This window comes from Hydra vulgaris, chromosome 12, assembly GCF_038396675.1.
Source record: "Hydra vulgaris chromosome 12, alternate assembly HydraT2T_AEP".
In the NCBI taxonomy this organism is placed as follows: domain Eukaryota; kingdom Metazoa; phylum Cnidaria; class Hydrozoa; order Anthoathecata; family Hydridae; genus Hydra; species Hydra vulgaris.
The window spans coordinates 48,696,891-48,718,303 of NC_088931.1; the positions used below are offsets into that span (position 1 = coordinate 48,696,891).

At 25.6% G+C, this 21,413-nt stretch overlaps 1 protein-coding gene across 1 annotated transcript in view; it reads right to left on the reverse strand.

Moving 5' to 3' along the window:
- The window catches only part of LOC100203214 (bridge-like lipid transfer protein family member 1), a 120,697-nt gene that overhangs the window by 87,619 nt on the left and 11,665 nt on the right, over positions 1 to 21,413 (reverse strand). The window contains exons 5-18 of the mRNA XM_065813543.1: positions 17,552 to 17,604; positions 17,423 to 17,477; positions 17,261 to 17,333; positions 15,895 to 15,981; positions 14,854 to 14,957; positions 14,697 to 14,776; positions 5,544 to 5,652; positions 4,343 to 4,499; positions 4,067 to 4,237; positions 3,877 to 3,994; positions 3,640 to 3,792; positions 2,561 to 3,126; positions 744 to 947; positions 485 to 619 (exon numbers count right to left, since the gene is read on the reverse strand). Coding sequence (XP_065669615.1) covers positions 485 to 619; positions 744 to 947; positions 2,561 to 3,126; positions 3,640 to 3,792; positions 3,877 to 3,994; positions 4,067 to 4,237; positions 4,343 to 4,499; positions 5,544 to 5,652; positions 14,697 to 14,776; positions 14,854 to 14,957; positions 15,895 to 15,981; positions 17,261 to 17,333; positions 17,423 to 17,477; positions 17,552 to 17,604 — 2,065 coding nt within the window. The remainder of the gene's footprint in view (positions 1 to 484; positions 620 to 743; positions 948 to 2,560; positions 3,127 to 3,639; positions 3,793 to 3,876; positions 3,995 to 4,066; positions 4,238 to 4,342; positions 4,500 to 5,543; positions 5,653 to 14,696; positions 14,777 to 14,853; positions 14,958 to 15,894; positions 15,982 to 17,260; positions 17,334 to 17,422; positions 17,478 to 17,551; positions 17,605 to 21,413) is intronic.

Sequence of the window (21,413 nt, forward strand, 5' to 3'; positions counted from 1 at the left end):
TATTCCAGATACAAGAGCAGGCCTAAGCAGGAATACTCCAGATACCATAGCAGGCCTCAGTGGGAATACTCCAGATACCATAGTAAGCCCCGGCGGGAATACTCCAGATACCATAGTATCAAATAATCTTAGTAAGCTCAATTATTTTGAAAAATGTGGAGAATTATAAAAATGTGGAGAATTAAAAAAATGTGGAGAATTTCATCTTTTTAAAAAATTTTGAAAGAACAGAAGCCGCATTTTAATAATAATAACAAATTTGAAATTAGTATTCTAAACAATTGAAATGATTTAACAGATATCAGTGCATTAACTAAAACTATCAATTCATTTAAATTAAATAGACCCTTTTGTCTAAATTCTCATAATAATTCTAGTTTAATTTTGGTATTCTCAAGAAATTCTAGATCTAATTACTAATTTTTATATATACTAATTATTATTTTAATTATACTAATTAAAATACCACCAATAAGCAACAAACCTTAAGTGAATCTGGAACAATTAAAACCAGAGGAGCTATAATTAGCTGCATCTTTGTTTCATAATATGTTTTACGAATTTCAAAAGTTATTCGGTCAGTAAAAGCTTGTGGAGATTCTGTTTTATTAACAGTATGCTAAAACAATACACAATGTGCAAACAATAAGAATAAATTAAAAACTAATAAAGCTGCTCACTTATTATAATGTTAAATTTTTACTTTTTTATAGATTTTAAAAACCAAAGCGAATAAAGCTTACCATTGTCAATTCAGCATGAATATCTATCAAAACAACAGTGACATTAACTTCTAAAGGATGAAAACATGCATCTACTGGCATCACATTTGTAGCATCTAGTTGATTATTATTATGTTTTTTACTTAAATTTGATGGACAATTATCACTATACTCTTTATTTGCATTGAACTCCCCTAACTTTTGATTAGCCCCAAAGTAATTGTCCTAATTAATAAAATATTAAAAATAAGTATAATAAAAAAAAATAAACATTCAACACAAATTTAAACAACTAAACATAAGTAATGTATAATGTGCAGGCTTGGACAGGAATGGCGTGCAATTGAACGCTATTGCTGATCATATAAATGATTTTTTTTGTTGACAACTTGCCAAGGACGGTTTAGGTGTTTAGATGATTTAAGCAATTTAGAAATGGGCTGAAAAAGAAACGCTAAGCCAAATGCAAACTAGGAAAAAAAATAAAGAAACTTAATTAAATTAAACTTAAAAAAAAATTAAAAACTATAGAAAAAAGTAAACAATTCCTTACGAAAAAAAAAAATATAAGCTTTAAAATAAAGCTTAAAAAAAGTCAAATTCAATATGAAAATTACTTTTTGTTACGTTTTTAATTAAATTTTAAAAAAATTTATTTAAAAAATATCTTTTGAAATGTTTTAAGATATGCAAAACGCTTTTACAAATTACTTCTAATGATTATTTAATAAATGCACAAATTTCATTTAATATCTCAAAAAGTGAAGTTAATTTATTGAAAAGAAAAAAATATAGTATTTTTAATTTATATCAACATTTTTTCAAAGAATTGCAAAAAAAAAAAAGTTTTTAAATAATGTCGTTTTTTTTAAATTGTAATTTTTAATCATTTCATGCTCTGTTTAGTTAGTTGAGTTAAAAAAAAAGCTTTTAAACAATTCTTTGTAAAAATAGAAACAAACAAAAAAAATAAAAGCAATTAATTCATTGTAATGGGAAGATTTAATTTAACTTATAATTTAAAGTTAAAAAAATAATCTTTAAAAAGATATTTACAAAGATATGGAAAAATAGTTTCAAACGTTTAAATTTATCGTAAAAAATACATGCCTACTAAAAAAACTTCAATATAACATTAAATTTACACAAAATGAATTTATTTTAAAGGATCATTGCAATTAATTTTTTATCTAATTTAAAGCCTTCATGTAAAATATAAACTTAAGAAAAGATCAACAAAAAGTTATTGATAACGTAGCAATTTTTTTAATGCATTTAAATTGTTAAAACATTAAAACAGCTGTGGTCAAATTGAAAAGAAAAAAAATTATAAACGTGGTCAGCGTGCGATTGTACACCATTCCTGTCCAAGCTTGAATGTGTAATGTATAACATAACAACAACATAACAACAACATAAAATAACATAACAAGAACTTAACAGCATCATAGTAACATAACAACAAATAACAACAGCATAAAACAATATAAAAACAACATAACAAGAGCATAACATATAATAACAAAATAATAACACATAACAACAACATTACAAAAACATAACAAGAACATAACATATAATAACAAAATAACAACACACAAAAACAACATAACAGCAACATATAACAACAACATAACAACAACATATAACAACATAATAACAAACATAACAACAGCAACAAAGAACATAACAACACATAACATCAACATAACAACAACATAAAAACAACAAAAAAAACATAACAACATCATTACAACATAGCAAAACTGTAAAAAAACTATAAAGCATAATTAGCATAGCAAAATTAAAAATAGGATAGCAAAATTATAAAAAACAACCTTAAATCCGACAAAAAACTGTTTCCAAAAGTACCCAAAAATTCGAGCAGCTGAAGGACCTCCTTCTAATGTAACTGTAAGGATATCAGGAACCAATTCATCTGGCTTTTTTTCTTTGCTAGAATTGAGTCCACATTTTAGATTTATATTTTTAATGGTATCATTTTCTATAGGTATTGGATGATATTTGTAATCAATGTTGAGCAAAAATACTGGGGATGACCACACATCAACCCAGCCAGCATTCCTTGTTCTGCACCTCCACCCTTGGCTAAGTTGATCCTCAACACAAACACCATCAACTTCATCAAAGTTTCTATCAAAATCATGAAAATCTTCATTAGATTGAAAACTTTTACTATTTGGTATTTTGTTTGTGCTTTTATCATGAACTTTAGCAAGTGAGACTACACTTTTTCGTAATGTGTTTGACTCAGGCACAAACATTCTTAGCATAATAGTTTCAAATCGAAAAATAAAGTTAGTTTCAATAACTTCAGGCAAAAATGAAGTGTTTGGTATTGTAAAGTTAATTTCAAGAGTTTCTCCACATATTGCAAGCTCATCTAAAAAAATAACTTAAATGTTGAAAAAAATTATTAAACTTTATATTCAAAATTGATCATTTGTATAATGCATTCATATATGAACATATATAACATAGTTAATAATAAAATATTATTTTTTTAATAAATTTAAGTATAAAAATAAATGGACACATTCCAAGAGGAATGGCACATGGGTATTAAATGGCTCAAATGCTAAATGTCCAAATATCTACCTTTCACTTTTTGCAAAAATTTAGTAATAAATAGAAATAGTCAATTATGTTGTTTTTGCCCTAAAATAACTTCATATTATTGTCACAACCAAAACTTTCTGTTCCAAACCCTCTATAATTCTGTTCCAAACCCTCTATAATTCTGTTCCAAACCCTCTATAAATCTGTTCCAAACCCTCTATAATTCTGCTTTAAACCCTCTATAATTCAGCTCCAAACTATCTATAAATGAGACTGAAAATTACAGTTGATATAAAAAAACTGTAATGCTTGTATGCAATTAAAAAAAAGAAATTACTATTTTCATCCTGATTAGCACATTCAATCCAGTTATGTTCATTGACCATTAAAATAATTTCAAAATCACGCAAATTGAAATTAAAAGCCCAATCATATGGAACAAATTTAGCAATATCTAGAGGCTCATTGCTTGACCAATCACTAACAAGATCTATAAAAAAGTTCAATTAAAAGCTAAAAAAAACTGCATATCTCAAATACTATTTATAACTAAATCATTATTTTTAAAATTTACCATTATAAAACTTTTGATGTTCACTAACAAAATAGCAAGTTGTTTTTGAAAGACCAACTTCACATGACCAATGTTGAAAATGATTCCATATTCTCGGTACCATCATATTTATAGCAATCTATATTTTCACACAAAATTTAAAAAAAAAAAAACAGTTCATCACAACAAATCGTATTAAAAAACAGCAAACCTCAATTTGATCACATTCAAGAAATTTTCGAAACTGCAAACTAGTAGTTACATCAACTTTTTGTAGCAAAGCAATAAAGTTAGAAGTGTAGCCATATTCATTAACAACCCATGGCTGATAGTAATGCAATGAAGAAGGTTTACTGCAGCAAATATGAACAGCAGATGTTTCCTAAAAATATAACAATTGAGTATTTTTAAAAACAAATATTTTTTTTAAACTTTTTTTTTTGTAAATCATTTTGTAAAACTTTCATCTTTAGATTTAAGGAAGTACCTTATCTTTAGAGAACAACAAATCTAGAGTAGTTGAGGCAACAAATTCAATTTTGACATCAAACCCTGTATGCAAACGCTGTTGCATTGACTCCATTGGTTTAGTAACTGCAAGTTCTTGAAAGTTATTTGGAAAGAAGAACTTCTGGAGTGCATCTCTTAAAATAAAAATTTAAACTTTTATAAATTACAAATTTAGAAAACTACAAAGTTTTTATGTTCTTTAATCTGCTTTATTTTAGACCTTTAACTTTAAAAGCCAAAGAATAATTAGCCAATTGCGCATAAAGTAACAAGTAATGATTGGAAAACTTACATCACACATCCTTGCATCCATGATCTTATTTTATTTTATACACTATTGTTCATAAGATCGAATTTGGTTAAAATAATAATCTGTACTGATACACTGTAAATACTGGTATTAGCAGTGTGTTTCAATTATGCAAAAATCCATTAATATCTCTTATGCAGATTTTCATCTACTCTATTTAAATTCCAAAATTTTCAAAAATTAAATTAAATTTATGTTTCTTGAAACAAGACTCATCTTTTGTTTGATTGTTTTTTTTTTTAATTGTTTAAGTTAACAAGTTCATCAGTTTAAACTTCTTGAAAAAATTTGTTTTTTACACAAAGAAGGTATTACTTGACAGTGGATGATATGGAAATAAACATTTTTTTGATTCAAAACTTAATAAAAAATCTTTTGTGATTAATATATACAAATAAACTATGAATATATGTAAATAAACTGTGAACAATATAACAAAATAAACTATGAATAGTATAATGAAATAAACTATGAACAATATACGCAAACAAACAATGAAACTATGCAAATAAACTTTAAATAATATATATAAATAAATAATGAATAATATATGTAAATAAGTATAATTGATTAAAAACTAATAAAAAAACTGTTAATAAACTATTACTAGCAGCAATGAGTTGTTAAGCCAATATCTTATAGTTAATATCTTATAGTTAACATCTTATAGTTAAGATCTTATAGTTAATATCTTATAGTTAATATCTTATAGTTAATATCTTATAGTTAAAATCTTAAAGTTAATATCTTATAGTTAAAATCTTATAGTTAAAATCTTGTAGTTAAATCTTATAGTTAATATCTTATAGTTAAAATCTTATAGTTAATATCTTATAGTTAAAATTTCAACACTAATCACAAATATCACCTCTGTTTATCAACCCATGGTCCATATGTGATATTTGCGCTTTTTGTAAACATTACATTTAATCCCCACTCTGGATCAGAATCAGGAGCAGCTTCATCTGGGACTAAACCTAATAAAAAAAACAGCTAATAAATTATAATCTACTGTTTTTAGTCTCATCTAAATCAACAAAAAAAAGTTTTTTTTATTGATATATTTATTAGTCTTTATTTAAATATATGGAATAATTAGAGGAGAATGAGGGAGGGACTAAAATTATTACTATTAAAACAAGTCTATATATTTTTTCAAACCAACTATTGTTTAACATAATCAAAAAATTAAAAAATACAATTAAAAGTTAAACAGTTCTTATAGTCTAAGAGCCTGTGGGCTCTAGAACAACATTATTTTATAAAAGCTGCAAATTCCCAGTGCATGCTCCTAACACAAATAGGAACAATAGTCAACTATGATTATAGTGGCTTTGGCTGGTAACAAAAGGTTTTTAAAATACCTAAATAACTAAATTATATCATAATAAAAAGCGTAATTTTCTTACAATTTTCTTTGTAGTATTATTAGAAATCATGCCATCCATTGTCTGGTCACTTTTCATGGTGGCAACCCCTTAAACTTCAAAAAATTGTAACTGTACTTATGTAATGGTTTAAAAGTTGAAATTTATACAGTTTACTTGGGTAACTGTTAAAATATGTTTCCTCATAAGTCAGACACATTCTACAGTTCTAACCCCTAGCATGATAAGCATATATGTTAGCAAGATTGTTAGTTTTACATCTAAAAATGTTAGAGAGATAACCTTAGTTTACATAACTTAACTGAAAATAATTGCTTTTTGATTGTGTCAAAAAAGTACTGCTTTCTATTAGCATTTAACAACAGTTAGAACCTAAGATGAAAATGTAAAAACAATTGCAATAACCTTTAAAAAAAAGTTTAAAAACTTAAAATAAATAGACTGCCTGTCCAAACCAAAACATTCATTCAATGTATGAACAACTGATGGTGTCAATCTCTATTTAATTCAGTCGATGTGATGTGTCACTCTAAATGTATATAAAGTAGTACAATTAATAATATTAAATTGTTTATTAAGTATTAACTTAAACTATCAACAAAAAGTTACTTTGTTGCAACAGCAATGATAAAAATCAGGCAGTAAAATTAAAGAAACTGAATTTGAACAAAATTTGATTTAAAATAATTTCGCTTTAACAACCAGCTAGCTACCTTTCAGTACATGAATTATACTGACAATTCGAGTTAGCAGCCTGGTTATTATCTTTACTGTAGCAATGAAGTAACTTTTTATAAATAATTTAAGTTAATACTTTATACATAACTTTATATTAATAATTGTACTACTTTAGATATGTTTAAAGTGACATATATTGGCTAAATTAAATAGTGATTGGCGCATTGGAGTGTTCGTACATTGAATGAGGGTTTTGGTTTGTACATTGGCGCATTGCAGTGTTCGTACATTGAATGAGGGTTTTGGTTTGTACATTGGCGCATTAGAGTGTTTGTACATTGAATGAGGGTTTTGGTTTGTACAGTCTATTTATCTTAAGTCTTTTAACTATTTTTCTATCTTTTTCATATTTCTATATTTTTCACTGAACTTTTTTAAAACAATTTCTTTTACAATTGTTACGGTTAATGCAACTGCTTTTTTGTTTTTTTAATTTTGAAAAAGTTTTTATTTAGATTCTAGCTGATATAAACCAAAACTTTTTTTGACGCAATCAAACAGTAATTATTTTCAGTTAAATTATGTAACTAAGGTTTTTGTTCTAAAGTTTTTGGTTATAAAAATATCAATATTGCTACAGTATGCTTGTCTGGCTAGAGGTTAGATCTTATGAAACTGTCTGGCTTATGAGGAAACATCTTCTAATAGTTACCCAAGTAACCTATATAAATTTCAACTTTTATACTATATTGTAAGTACAGTTACAACTTTTTGAAATTTAAGGGTGTAAAGGTAATCTGGAAAGGGGTTGCCACCGTGATAAGTGCCTGGCAATGTAAAGTATGATTTCTAATACTACTACAAAGAAAATTATAAAAAAATTACCATTTATAATGTAGGTCTGGCAACCATGGGCTCTTACTCTATAACAAAACAAAAAACTGTAAAAAAAAGTTAAAAAATAAAATGACTAAATTTTTAGGTTCATTTAAACTTAATTAATGTTATGTCATGTTATATTAGAATGTTAATTATATTATGAAGGTTAATTTAAACTTATTTTAGATATACAGAATATAATGAATGTTGTAGTTTTTAACCTAAGAAAAGTTTAGGATCAGCATTCTATCATTTAAAAGTCAGTTTGATTCAAAAATAAATCAGTATATCTTTTTCATCTCTACCTTAGTTGTATCAAAAAAAAATTTATTGGTTTTTTATGGTCTTATAAATTTTTAATAACAAACCAATAATTCACAGAGAAAGGTTTATTTAAAATAATTCACAGAGTAAAATTTATTTAAAATAATTCATAGAGAAAAGTTTATTTAAATTATACTAAAACGCATTTTAAGAAAATTCTGTTTTATTAAAGAAAAAAAAATTAAATCAAAACATTTTATTAAATTCGTACTCCAGTAAAGAACTCTTTCCAGTTTCTGTATATTTGACACTTTGTAATATTTAACAATGCTTGTTTAAGATTAAGAGCTAATAATGCAAAATTTGAATGATAAACATTATTGACTTTTTATGGTCTAATGTGAATCAATGCAAAAAGGTACATTATAGTTATCAAATAATATCAAAAAAAATTTATGTAAATAAAGTTAAAAAACAAACATGTTGCTTAATATGATTCAAATGGAAATCTTAGATCAGTAGTATATTACTTATCTCTGCTTTTGTTTCAATTCTTTTATAAAAACCGTCATTGCGCTTATTTTCAAAGCAATAGCTTATATACTTATTTTCAGAAAGAAAAGTTTCAAACCTTTTTATCATATACAATTATTTTAAAGTATTTAATGCCATTATTCACCAAAACATAAAGTTTAGTAACTCTAATAGAAACTGTAAATATGATTATGAAAAATAATTAAACTTATCTTATATTTATTTTAAACTTACTTTTAATATTTTAAATTAACTTGATAATTTTTTTGTAACTTTTGTCTGACCTAAAATAAATTATGGACAGAGTATTGTTCTTGCAGTGATTTTGCATTGATAAAAAAAAACAAATAACAGACAAGGTTGTTAATTTTTATATCGTAAACCCCATAACTTTCTTTTTGAATAGTCATAAATAACTAATATTTAATAATTCTAACAAGAACTTTGGCAAAACTCAGATATTTTCTGTATAATAAACTTTTTTTAATAATTTCAATATAAAAAAATTAACTTGAAATTCAATTTATTTTGTGTAGTAGAATCCAAAAGTGATAATAAAAAGGAAAATTAAACTACTAACAATCTCTTGGTTTAAAATAATAAAAAAAGAAAAGTTTAACGCTCCTCATATGATACAGATATCAAACTACTGAAAAAGTGGCACTTTATATTTAAAGAAATCGAAATATCTCAAAAAACTGCAGACTATTACATATTGTAACTATAATAGCAGACAAATGTCTTGGATTATCTTCATGATGTAAATTGGGTTCCATTAACAAACTTATACAATAAATTAACAATTAATATTCCAACAACTTTGATGGGAAGACAATACAAAATCAATGAGATTCAGCACCGAAGCATAGCTGGGAAAACTTAAAATTAGAACTAAATCTTTATCAAACTGTAGGGTTATTATAATTCTTAAAGCATTTTAATTTTATTATTTTACTCATTTTTTTAAATTTCATGATTTATTTTTGTTATTTACTTTTAAGAGAAGGCTGCATGAAAAAGTAGACCATTTTCCTTAACATGAAAGAAAAACAAAAAATGCAAAAAACATGAGAAAGTAGGCTATATGTCGTTTATAATATTTTCAAATTTTTTAGCACAAAATGTGTAACAACTTTTGTGAACAGGACAACTTTTTTTAAACTTGTTAACAACATTTAATTTATTAATTTAAAATGTCTCAACTATAACACAGTTATAGTTGAGACATAACAGTCTTTAGTTAAAATATATGAATAAAATTGGTACAAAATAATTAAAAGAGAACATTAAAGACCATATAAATGATTAATAACACTATGCAAGACAACCACAACGTTCTTAGCTTCTAAGTGTTATATTACAATTGCTTATGTCTAAAGTATGTAAAAAAATGACTTTATTAAGCACAAACAGCACAAAGAAAACTCGTTTTTTTATGAAAATAGAACAATTTTTTTTTTTCATTTTTGTTATTATGATCAGGTAAAAACAAATATTGCACAAGAAATAGACAAACACAGACAGAAACGACCCAAAAAGGTTCAGAAATGTTTAGATTTTCTAGATTTTTGATTAAATTGTAAATCACTCTCTCAAAGTAGTCCCCAAAAGAAGTCCTCCATCATGTTTTTATTATAATGTCCTAGACAACAACATTTAAAGTCCAATATATCATGATAAAAGCGATCGCTTTGCTCTTTGGAGTAAGCACCCATGTTCTCCTTGAATTTTTTGAGATGCAAATCAAGAATATGGACTTTCAGAGACATTCAACATCCATTTTGATGTAATTCTTTATAAGAATCTGCACCAACTCCACATAGTTTTCAGCTTTGTGATTACCTAGGATGCCAACAAAACTGCTCCAAGCCACTCTCTCGGTCCTGTTTAACATCTTTGCAAAATCCTCACATTCTATGATCTTCTTGATCAGTGGTCCAATTAATGTACCAGCCCTGACCTTAGCCTTGGACAGCTTTGGAAAAAGATCTTAGAGGCATTGAAATGCAGCTGACTCAAGAGCAGTGACAAATTGCTTAATGAGGCCTAACTTGATGTGCAGCGGTGTCATAAGGACTTTATGAGGTTCTATCAGCGACTCCCACTTCACATTGCTCTTCCCAACAGAAAACTTGGTTTGTTGTGACGATAATGCGCCTTAGTGTCACGGCTGTCCCAGAGACAGAGGAAACAAGGAAATTTTGTGAACATGCTATGTCACACTATAAGTTCAAATTTGTAGTAAAACTTTTTTTTTAACTTGCAATTTTTTTATGTTAGTCACAACTAATTTTATATATTGCTTGTTTATATCTGTATAGAGCTTGCTACTTTAGACATGTGGCATTCAGGCATGATGTATCAAACTTAATTCTAATATTAATACTTTTAATGTGTTTATTATTATTAAATAAAAAGTTGAGAGACTTTTTTTTTACTTTTATTCTTGATGTGCATAAAAAATTTACAACTATTGATGTGTGTAAAAATTTTAGAACCTTTCACTTTGCAGGTTATCTTTTGTAGCGCATTTAATTTTTGTTTAATATATTGAAATGTAGAACTAATAAAATAACATAATTTTTATTAGTAATTTAGAAATAAAGAATTAGCAACAAATGTTTCTTACAGGGTTATTAGTAAAAATTTATTTCCATTTTGTATTATGGTATATCATTTATATTCAATATTTTATTTATTGTGTTTGTTTATCTTTAAATAATTGACAATAGGTTGCTGGAATTGAAATGTGCACACACATGAATTTACAACGGTGTTAAAAATCGAAACCTAGTATAGTAACAATTGTATATATGTCTGTGTTTTTTATATAAATGTTTTATTAAAAAATATATATTTTTTAAAAACTTTTTATATTTTTATTTTAATTCTTTAATTTTTATTGTAATTGAAAGTTTCTTGATTGAATTAAACTATTATAAATATTTAATTAGTTTTCAATTTAAAAGTTAAAACATTTTCAAAGCTTGCTAAAAAATCTCTCCTGATCAAGTTAGTTTGTATTAGAAGTACTGCTTGTATCAGATGTTGAATATCATAATAAAATAATCTATATATTAAAAATAAGGACTATTTTGTAATGAAATCTCAGTTCTATCTAGCTTAACTCCTTTCTAATTTTAATAAAGGGAATAATAAATTATTCAATACTATGACGTAGTAAATTCTTTATTTTACCAAAACATCAAAAGCCACCTAGTGTAATAATTCCTTTATTTTAACAAATTGTTTGTTGCACAAATGGAATAAATCCATAATTACAATGAACTAAAATCGACGAACTTTATTCCATTAAAATTTTAATAAGTTAATATAACAAAAAACCCGTTGGTGCAATAGCGACAGAAGCAGTTCGCTGTATATAACAGATTTTTTCTTAGAGTATGTGTGTATATATATATATATATATATATATATATATATATATATATATACACACACAAATATATATATACACACACAAATATATATATACACACACAAATATATATATACATATACAAATATATATATATGTGTGTATATATATATATATATATATATACACAAATATATATATATATCAGGGATGCGGAGTCCCAAAAGGACTCCGGCTTTATATTTCTACTTTTTCCAAGTCTGTAGTGTCCAGAAGCTCTAAACATGATTGTTGACTTTAGATCTGCTATAGGAAAAAAATTCATGAGACTTAATGACTTGAAACTTATTGTTTTTAAACCCGGAGTCTTGGAGTCCCGGAGTCCTTGCCGCCATTATACCTAAGGACTCCGGGTTCAAAAAACGATTGTTCCTCTAACCTAAAAGTCTTAATTTTTTTCCTATTAGTAGTCCATAAACTTATTTATACTTTTAGAGCTTCTGGATACCAAAACCTAGCATAAAGTAATCTGTTTGTGACTTTCAAATCCGGAGTCCTTTTTGGGACTCCGCATCCCTGAAATATATATATATATATATATAATATTTATATATATAATTATATGTATATAAATATAAAAATATATATATACATATATATATATATATACATATACATACAGTGGTGGCTCAAAAAATTAGAGCCACCCAACATTTTTACAAATTTTCATATTCTGAAGCTGATTTTCCCTATATTTTGTAATGAGTTAAATTTACAACTATTTATTTTGGGAATATAGGATATAAATAATAGTAAATGACAAAAATATAGAAGTGTAACGTATATTTAGGAAAAATAAATAAGATATACAAAATATTGTACACAAAATCACTAATACTTAGTGTGGTCACCTTTTGCAGCAAATACAGCTTCAACTCTTCTGGTCATACTTTTGATGAGGTTTTGACAATTTTTTTTTATTTCCTCGCTGTGGTGCCAAACATTTATTAATTTTTCAATCAAATCTCTTTTTTGATATTTGCTATAAGATTTTTACTTATATCCCTCTTTAACAATTCCCATAAATTTTCTATGGGATTTAGGTCGGGCGAGTTTCCTGGCCAGGGTAATACATGGATTTTTTCAGCCTCTAAAAACTTTGTTACAGTTTTTGCCTTATGGCATGGAGCAGAGTCGTGCTGAAAGGTAAAGTTCCCATTCGGATACCACTCCATCGCTTGAGGAATCATTCTTTCCTTCAAGACTTGGATGTACTGGTCCTGCCGCATTGTATTTTTTATGATGTATAACCTTCCAGTACCCTGGCTACTAATGACTGACCAGACCATAATTTTTAGCGGGTGCTTCACCCTCTCCACAAGACAATCTTCATTGAACATTTCACCTGTCCTTCTTCGGACGAAATTAGTTTTATCCATTAGAATTTCCAATGTGGATTCATCTGAGAAGCAAACCTATACTTATATTCTTTTTTTTTAATATGGTATTCGTTTAAATTTTAATGTGTTTATGAAAAGAAACTGAGTACTTACTCTTTCCCAATCATCAGTGGTAAAATGGCGATGATTTTTAGCCCATTGGAGACGTTTATCCTTCATTGCCTAGGTGAGCCTTGGTTTTTTGGCTGGTCTACAGGCCTTAAACCCCTGCTCCGCCATTCTTCTCCGAAGTGTTGTAAGGGATATTGTTATACCTTCATTGTTTATGATTTCCTTAAGCACTTTTTTTGATTTTCTCCTATTTTCTATCACAATATCCCTTATTTTTCTTTCGGTGCGAGGCGTTGTAATTCGATTTCGTCCACAATTTTTTCTTTTATTCAATTTTAGTGATTGATTATTGTCCAGTTTTCTTTTAATCCTATCGACTGTTGCTCTGGAAACATTCACACACTTGGCAATTTGCCTGTTGGAATGATTTCCACTTGACAAATATCCTTGAATAAGCCCTAGTTTTGTGGGAGAAATATCTTTCTCTTTGCCCATACCTTAAAAACACCAATTATTTTAAAAAATAGCAAAACTTACCTAAATATGATAAAAAAGTTATAAAATAATGATAACTTACTTGTAAATAGAATATATAATAAGTGTTGAATAGTAAAATAAACAAATTTTGGTGTAAAAATATAAAATCAACAAATAAAAACCGCCAGAAACACAACTATTGCCCAGTACAACACGTGCTAAAATGTGACATCTTCTGCAATAATGCAACTAACTTCACTCTAAACCGCTCAATAGTGTTGTCATTGTAAAAATATGTTCAAAACAAAGTAATTAACAATGCGAAATGACAAAAACTGGACATCCGTATGTATTTTAATTAATTTCAGTCGAAACTCAAATATTGTCTAAATTTCGAGGTGGCTCTAATCTTTTGAGCCACCACTGTATATATATATATATATATATATATATATATATATATATATATATATATATATATATATATATATATATATATATATTCAAATATATATATACAAATATATATATATACAAATATATATATACACAAATGTATATATATACAAATATATATATAATATTTATTCATATATATAGTTATATATATATATATACATATATATATTTATATATATATACATACATATATATAATATTTATATATATAATTATATGTATATAAATATAAAAAAAAAATATATATATACATATATATATATATATATATATATACATATATATATATATATACATATATATATATATATATATATATATATATATATATATATTTATATATGTATGTATGCATGTATATAAGGAACCCATATATATATATACAAGAATTTTACATTATTCTATGCATAGAATAATGTAAAATAATACCCAAATATTCTGGAGATTCTTACCAGGTTCATCTTGATAATATAATACTTTAGCTTGTCCAGACTGTAACACAACAAAACCCTGACCCATAAAGCGAGGAGGTCTAAAACAATTTGTGACAATTTTTATTTCTTTTTTGAATTCTTAATCTTTATTAGAGCTAAATTATTTAAAACTTACTCTGATGCAGTGCCTACATAACCTGAACTTTTAGACAAAAGCACACGTAGATCATCAAACTTGCATTGAAAAAAATGAGTATAATAATCTAAAGTGGACAATGCCTAAAAAAAACAATTACTGTATATTTTAAAAATACATAAAATATTGCTTATATTATAATAAAAATAACTTATTATGGTAATAATATTATAGTAATCTCTGAAAATTATCATAAAAGCCTAAAGTTGGTGCAATTATTAGATTGCTACTGTTTTATTTTTAAAACACTACCATAGTCACTGTTATCATAAACAGTGTTACAATAACCACTGTTACCATAACCACTGTTATAAAAAAATAATGATTTTTGTGTCTTACTTTTATACTGTTTGTTCTTAACTGTTGAAAACATTTTTATTTTCTTGCAACTTCTTTTATTTTTATTTTTCAGCTTAATTACTTGTTATTTGTTGTTGCAAGGAGGGAATTGGAGTTCCAAAAAAACCTTAGCTTTAAATCAATATTTTTTCCTGGTCTCTCTGTGTCTAGGAGCTCCAAAAAAGTTGAGTGAAATCATGATCTACAAAAAGTACATGATAAAATCCATGAAATATAGTGACTTGTAACTTATTCCTTTTTAGCCTGGAGTTCCAGAGTCCTTGAGACTAACTGCCATTATACATAAGAATTTATATAAAATATATAATACAAATTTATATAAAATGTAATAAAAATTTTTATAAAATATAATAAAAATTGATTGTTTCTCTAACCTAAAAGTCTTAATTTTATTTTTTCCAAATGAGTACATAAGTCTCTATACATTTTTATAGCTCATGAATACCAAAAACCAAGAATAAATAATTATTCTGTAACTTTCAAACCCAGAGTCCTTTTTGGGACTCTGCATCCACTAGTTGAGAGTGAGATATTAATTTTATAAGATATAATCAACCATCTTCTTAACAAACTGTGTAACACAACAACAGTAATCACCATAGAAATAGTTGAAACGTTTTAATATAAAACAGATAATAAAATAAAATATGAAAGACTTACATCAGGCATAGAATAAGCGGCACTACCCTTATTGAAATGAACCCATAATGTAGTTTCCAATAAACGATTCCCAAGTGCAAGTTTACCCTAAAAATAAAATTTTATTTTCACTACATAAAAAAAACAATTTGATTTACAATTTACCAAGTGTTTTAATGACTTATTTGGGAGAACTTGAATACTGGGGTGAAGTTTCTAACTGATTGAAATCTGAATGTTTGATCAATTAGAAATAAATATCAAAAAAGATCTTTTAAATATCTAAAATGAAATTTTCTTTTTTCAACTGTTGTTACAATACCCTCAACTTAAAATAACTCTAAAACACAATCCGTGATAATAAAAAAAAAGGTTACTTCACAGAGAAACAAGCTAAGTACAATATTACAATAGTTTACAACACTTTTTTAAGTGAGCTATTTACAAAGATCTGCTGGAATCTTTTTTAAATTTTTTTTAACAAATTCACTCTATAAGTTGGGAGTTACAAGTAAGTAAAGAAGAACAATAAAACTGTTGACAGATTGAAAAACTAGAAATACTGTATGAGTCATGAAAACATGAAAGAGAGAATTGATGCAACATTGCTGAATGACGAGTCGCACAATATTATGTATAGGCAACAACCATGATCCATAGAATAATGAATAAGAAATTTATAAAGATAGAAAATGGAGGCAGAAAAGCAGGAGCAAAAAATGATTAACACAATAAAGATAAAAATGTTAAAATTCCAATGAATTTAATACTTTGGTTCTATGAGAAAGAACCTGGTTTCTATGAGAAAGATTGTTCTCCAATAAAGAACAAAAAGAATGGTGATTGAACAAAGCTGTGCTAAAATAAAAAATATAGTCAGAAGATTCAAAACAGATTTCACAGCAAACTGAAACTTGACTCAAACGTAAGTACTTGACACCCTTAACAATAAGCATAACAGCTGCCTTATCAACTAAGGAGCTTTTTAAGTGACCTTAACAATGCACATAAAAAGCACCAACATGGACACCATTTATGCGCAATTTGCTGCTGTTAATACTCTGATAATTTACAGCTGCTGATAGAACCTCTTTTAGAGCAATCATAAGACAAGACAAGCAGGAAATGATGTAACACAGAATTACATCTTTTCTCAGCTTATTAGAAAAAGATGGGTGGTCAGAAATTTTCTGCTTAACGCTAAAGTCTTTGCATAGGAGGATAAAGAGAGTAGTTTAAATACTAAATAGTTTTAAACTTTAACTATATATTTAAATACTAAATATTTTTAAACTTTAACTATATATTTAAATACTAAATAGTTTTAAACTTTAACTATATATTTAATTAAAATTACGGAATAGATCACAAAAATAATAAATCTTACAGATCGAATGTTAAACCGGATCAGAGGAAACAGCTCTCTCCATATATTTAATTTAGAATCTTGATTATTTTTTCTTCAAAAGAATTTTAACATCATTAAAACTAATAATATAAAAAAAAAAAGAAAAAAAAATTCAAAGTGAAAATGCAATTTTATAAGTACCTATTTTCTATATTACTTTCTAAAACATCCAAGCTTGTTATTGATTTTCTTGCATCTTAATATAAATTTAAAAGAAGTAAACAAGTGAACAAAAATTCAAAACAAAAAAAAGTTTTGATTAAAATTTACCTCCATACCGCTCGCATTTTAGTATATTTTGAATTTCGTTGTATAGATCTGATCTAATAAATAATAAATGTCAGTAAAAATTTTACTGAAATAAAAAATTCAAAAGTAATTATTTTTAAATAATTGTTTCAAAACTTTATAACATTATAAAAACTTTATGACAAATATAATCAGTTTGTATATATGAATCAGTGTTTATTAAAAGGGTGGGTTTGTTCAAAACAATTAGGCAAATCCACCCTTTTAAAAAAACTTAATTTATAAGCTTTACATAAAGTGAAATAAAATTAAATTTTATCATATATGTGTGTATATATATATGTATATATATATACATATATATATATATATATATATACATACATATATATATATATATATATATATATATATATATATATATATATATATATATATATATATATATAATATATTATATCATATTATATATATATATATTATATTACATATATATATATATATATATATATATATATATATATATATATATATATATATATATATATATATATATATATATATATATATATATACATACATATATATATATATAATATATTATATTATATATATATATATATATATATTATATTACATATATATATATATTATATATTATATATTATATATATATATATATATATATATATATATATGTATATATATATATATATATATATATATATATGTATATATATATATATATATATATATATATATATATATATATATATATATATATATATATATATATATATATATATATATATATATATATATATATATATATATATATATACAGTCCTTGGAATTAGATTTGGCATTTAGGTTGACCTAAATACTGACAAACATTTACATTCTTTACCATTTACAATTTACAAAAAAAAAAAAAAATTATTTAAATTCTACATAAAATAACTAAAATAAAGATGAAATGAAGAATATTTTATTTAAATTCTAGATAATAATTTGAACAAAAATGACATAACAAGCATTTTATTTAAATTCTGAACAAAATAATTTAAAAAAAACAACAGCAAAACAAAAGTTTTATTTAAATTTAAAATTTTAAGTAAAAAAAGTTTTATTTAATATTAAATAAAATGATTTTTAAAAAAACAGCAAAATATTTTATTAAATTATTAACAAATTATTATTAAAAAAAACAGTAAAATGAAAGTTTTACTAATAAGTCATTTTTTATAAGAATGGGGCAAAATCAGCAACTTGAAATAGTAGAGATTTTTATGAAAATTTTAGGGATATCTTCAAATTATTTCATCAGAAAAAACTGAAAATTTGAGACCATAATTCAAAGCAATTCAAAATCTATTGCAGTTTGAAGTTTCATAAAACATTAGTCAAAGTTTTCCATGATTGAATGTATCAATTTTATGTAGTTAAAAAAGTTGTTTGAAAGAAGAAGAAGTGCTGAATTCTTATGAACAAATGTAATATCAATTTTTATACATTAAAGAAAAAAATTGAGCCTTTCAAATAACTGCAACACACTTTTTCTTGTTACCCAAAACTACATCAAGGACATTTAATAACGCAAATTCTTTACTTTTGAACAACAAGTTTCTGGCTAATCTAAAAAAGAATATCTGGTTTTCTTCATTGCAAACACAGTCAAACTTGGCTAAAAATCATGTCTAAAAATTTAACCTGCTTTGAAAACAATAAAATTCATGTTAACTTTGAGAAACAAAAGATCGATGCGCCAACAAGCTATTGAAGTATAGTCTTTTGAAAATGGTTCATACACCTAAATACTTTCAATAAATTAAAAGACTTCAATGAGTGGTATTGCCTAAATAAGGATTATACTTATTACAAAAACAACTATCTATTTTTGATACTGTCTATATATTTGTACAAGCTTTTTAGCCTTTTTACTTAACTTATTTTTTAACTTTTGACCATTTAAAACCAAATGAGGAAAATATTCTTTCTATTGATTCTGAGCTTAGCAGGGTATGTTTGAAGTTTAGAAATAAATTTGCAAAATCCTTCAGGCAATTTTTTCTGAACTGATTTTTCATTTATTTGGTTAATGATTGACCACCAATCACTGCACAATATTGTTGATATAATTTGATCACTCAACATCCTTTTAAGAAACGCATCACAATCCTTTAATTTAAGCAAAATCCGGATAATGATTGTAAAGCCATTCTTCAGCCTCATCTTTATTTTCAACCGTCAGGTTTTTGCCTTTGAAAAAAAAATTCTGATACATCTCTTTTTGATAGCTGTGTGGTAATGACTTGGTTCAGAATTGTCTAGAAGTGAGAGCCACAACTCAACACATTCGGATAGGCGACAGTTGTCACTTTGCATCTAAAAAGTTTAATTTTTAATTTATTTAATCAACTTAATATTTTATTTTTAATACTTTTCCTTTACACCTACAAAGTCTTATTTTGTAATAAAAACTTTGGTATAAAAAAATTAAATACTTGATCTAAAACAACACCAAATAATTTGAGTTGGGTTTAAAGACTGTTAGCTTCTCTAAATATTGCTCGATTTTAAATAATTTTTCTGATTTTGATAGGTATATCATAATTATATACTATTTCTACATAAATTTGGTAGTTTTTTTATGTATATTTTTATACAGTCAATTTGGGAGCTCCACCGGGTATTGTTATATGCCCTCCTTTCTCACACAAACATCCCTTAAAATAAAAAATTTTATTTTAAGGGATGTTAAAAGTTTAAAATTAACTATTTTAAAAAATAGTTCATTTTAAACTTTTATATATTTTTTATAATTGAAGTTTATAATCCACAAATACAAAATAACGTTTACATGTGATTGATGTGTATTGCAAAAATATTTCTGCACTTCAACCACATGTTTGATGAAATCTGGGTGTGTTGCTTCTTTTTCTAAAAGATTTAAATAATGTGCAGAACATCCATATGTTGAAAGATTTGGATACATTTCTTTGATTAAATCCCTCATTTTTTCATCTTATTTTCATTATCTGTTACCACAGCAAATACTTCTTTGTTGTATGTTTCTTTAAGATCTTTAATGACATTACAAAGGAGTTCGGTACAATATTTGGCTGTTTTTTATTTGATGCACAATCAGTAATGCATAAAATTTTAGACTTAAGCCATATGCACTATGAGCAATATTAGGATCATTAGTAACACTACTCCATCCATCTTGCATAATTGTTATTGTTGACTCTTTTTGGGTAAGTTGATCCATCATTTTGTTGTTTACTTCCTCGTAAACTTTTTCTAAGAGCTCTCCTTTAAGCATTTTACAGTTAGGTGGATTATATCCTGATCTCAATGAATTGATCATGTTTATAAATTCTTGATTTTCAGATGTTTTAGATTATGTATTTACACTGAAGAAAAATTCTGCTATTTTTATATCAATATTTTCTTTTTGTTCTTTATAAGTTGATATTGTGTATGATGACCTCCGCTGTTGCTTCTTACAAGGTGTTGGAAAACTTATAGAACTAATAGATGCCAAAGAGCTTTTTCCAACTTGAGATGATGGTCCAGCTATTAGAGCAGATGCACTAATATTTAAATCATTATTTGGAAGTACATCATCACAATTTTTATTAATCTAAATATTTTGACAAATTGAGATTGTCCCTTTCTGTATGCTTGTGTAAAAACTTTTTGTCAATGTTTTAAATGGGGCTTCACTCGTTCAATCTTGTTGCTAATCAGAGCATGACAATACTCACAAGAAACCTTTGTATTGTTTTCAACTTCAGTTACTTTATCGCATTCTCCAGCTTTCTTTCTCCTGCTTCCCATTAGCATTTTTAATTATAAAAAATATTTTTTTTTTAAATTT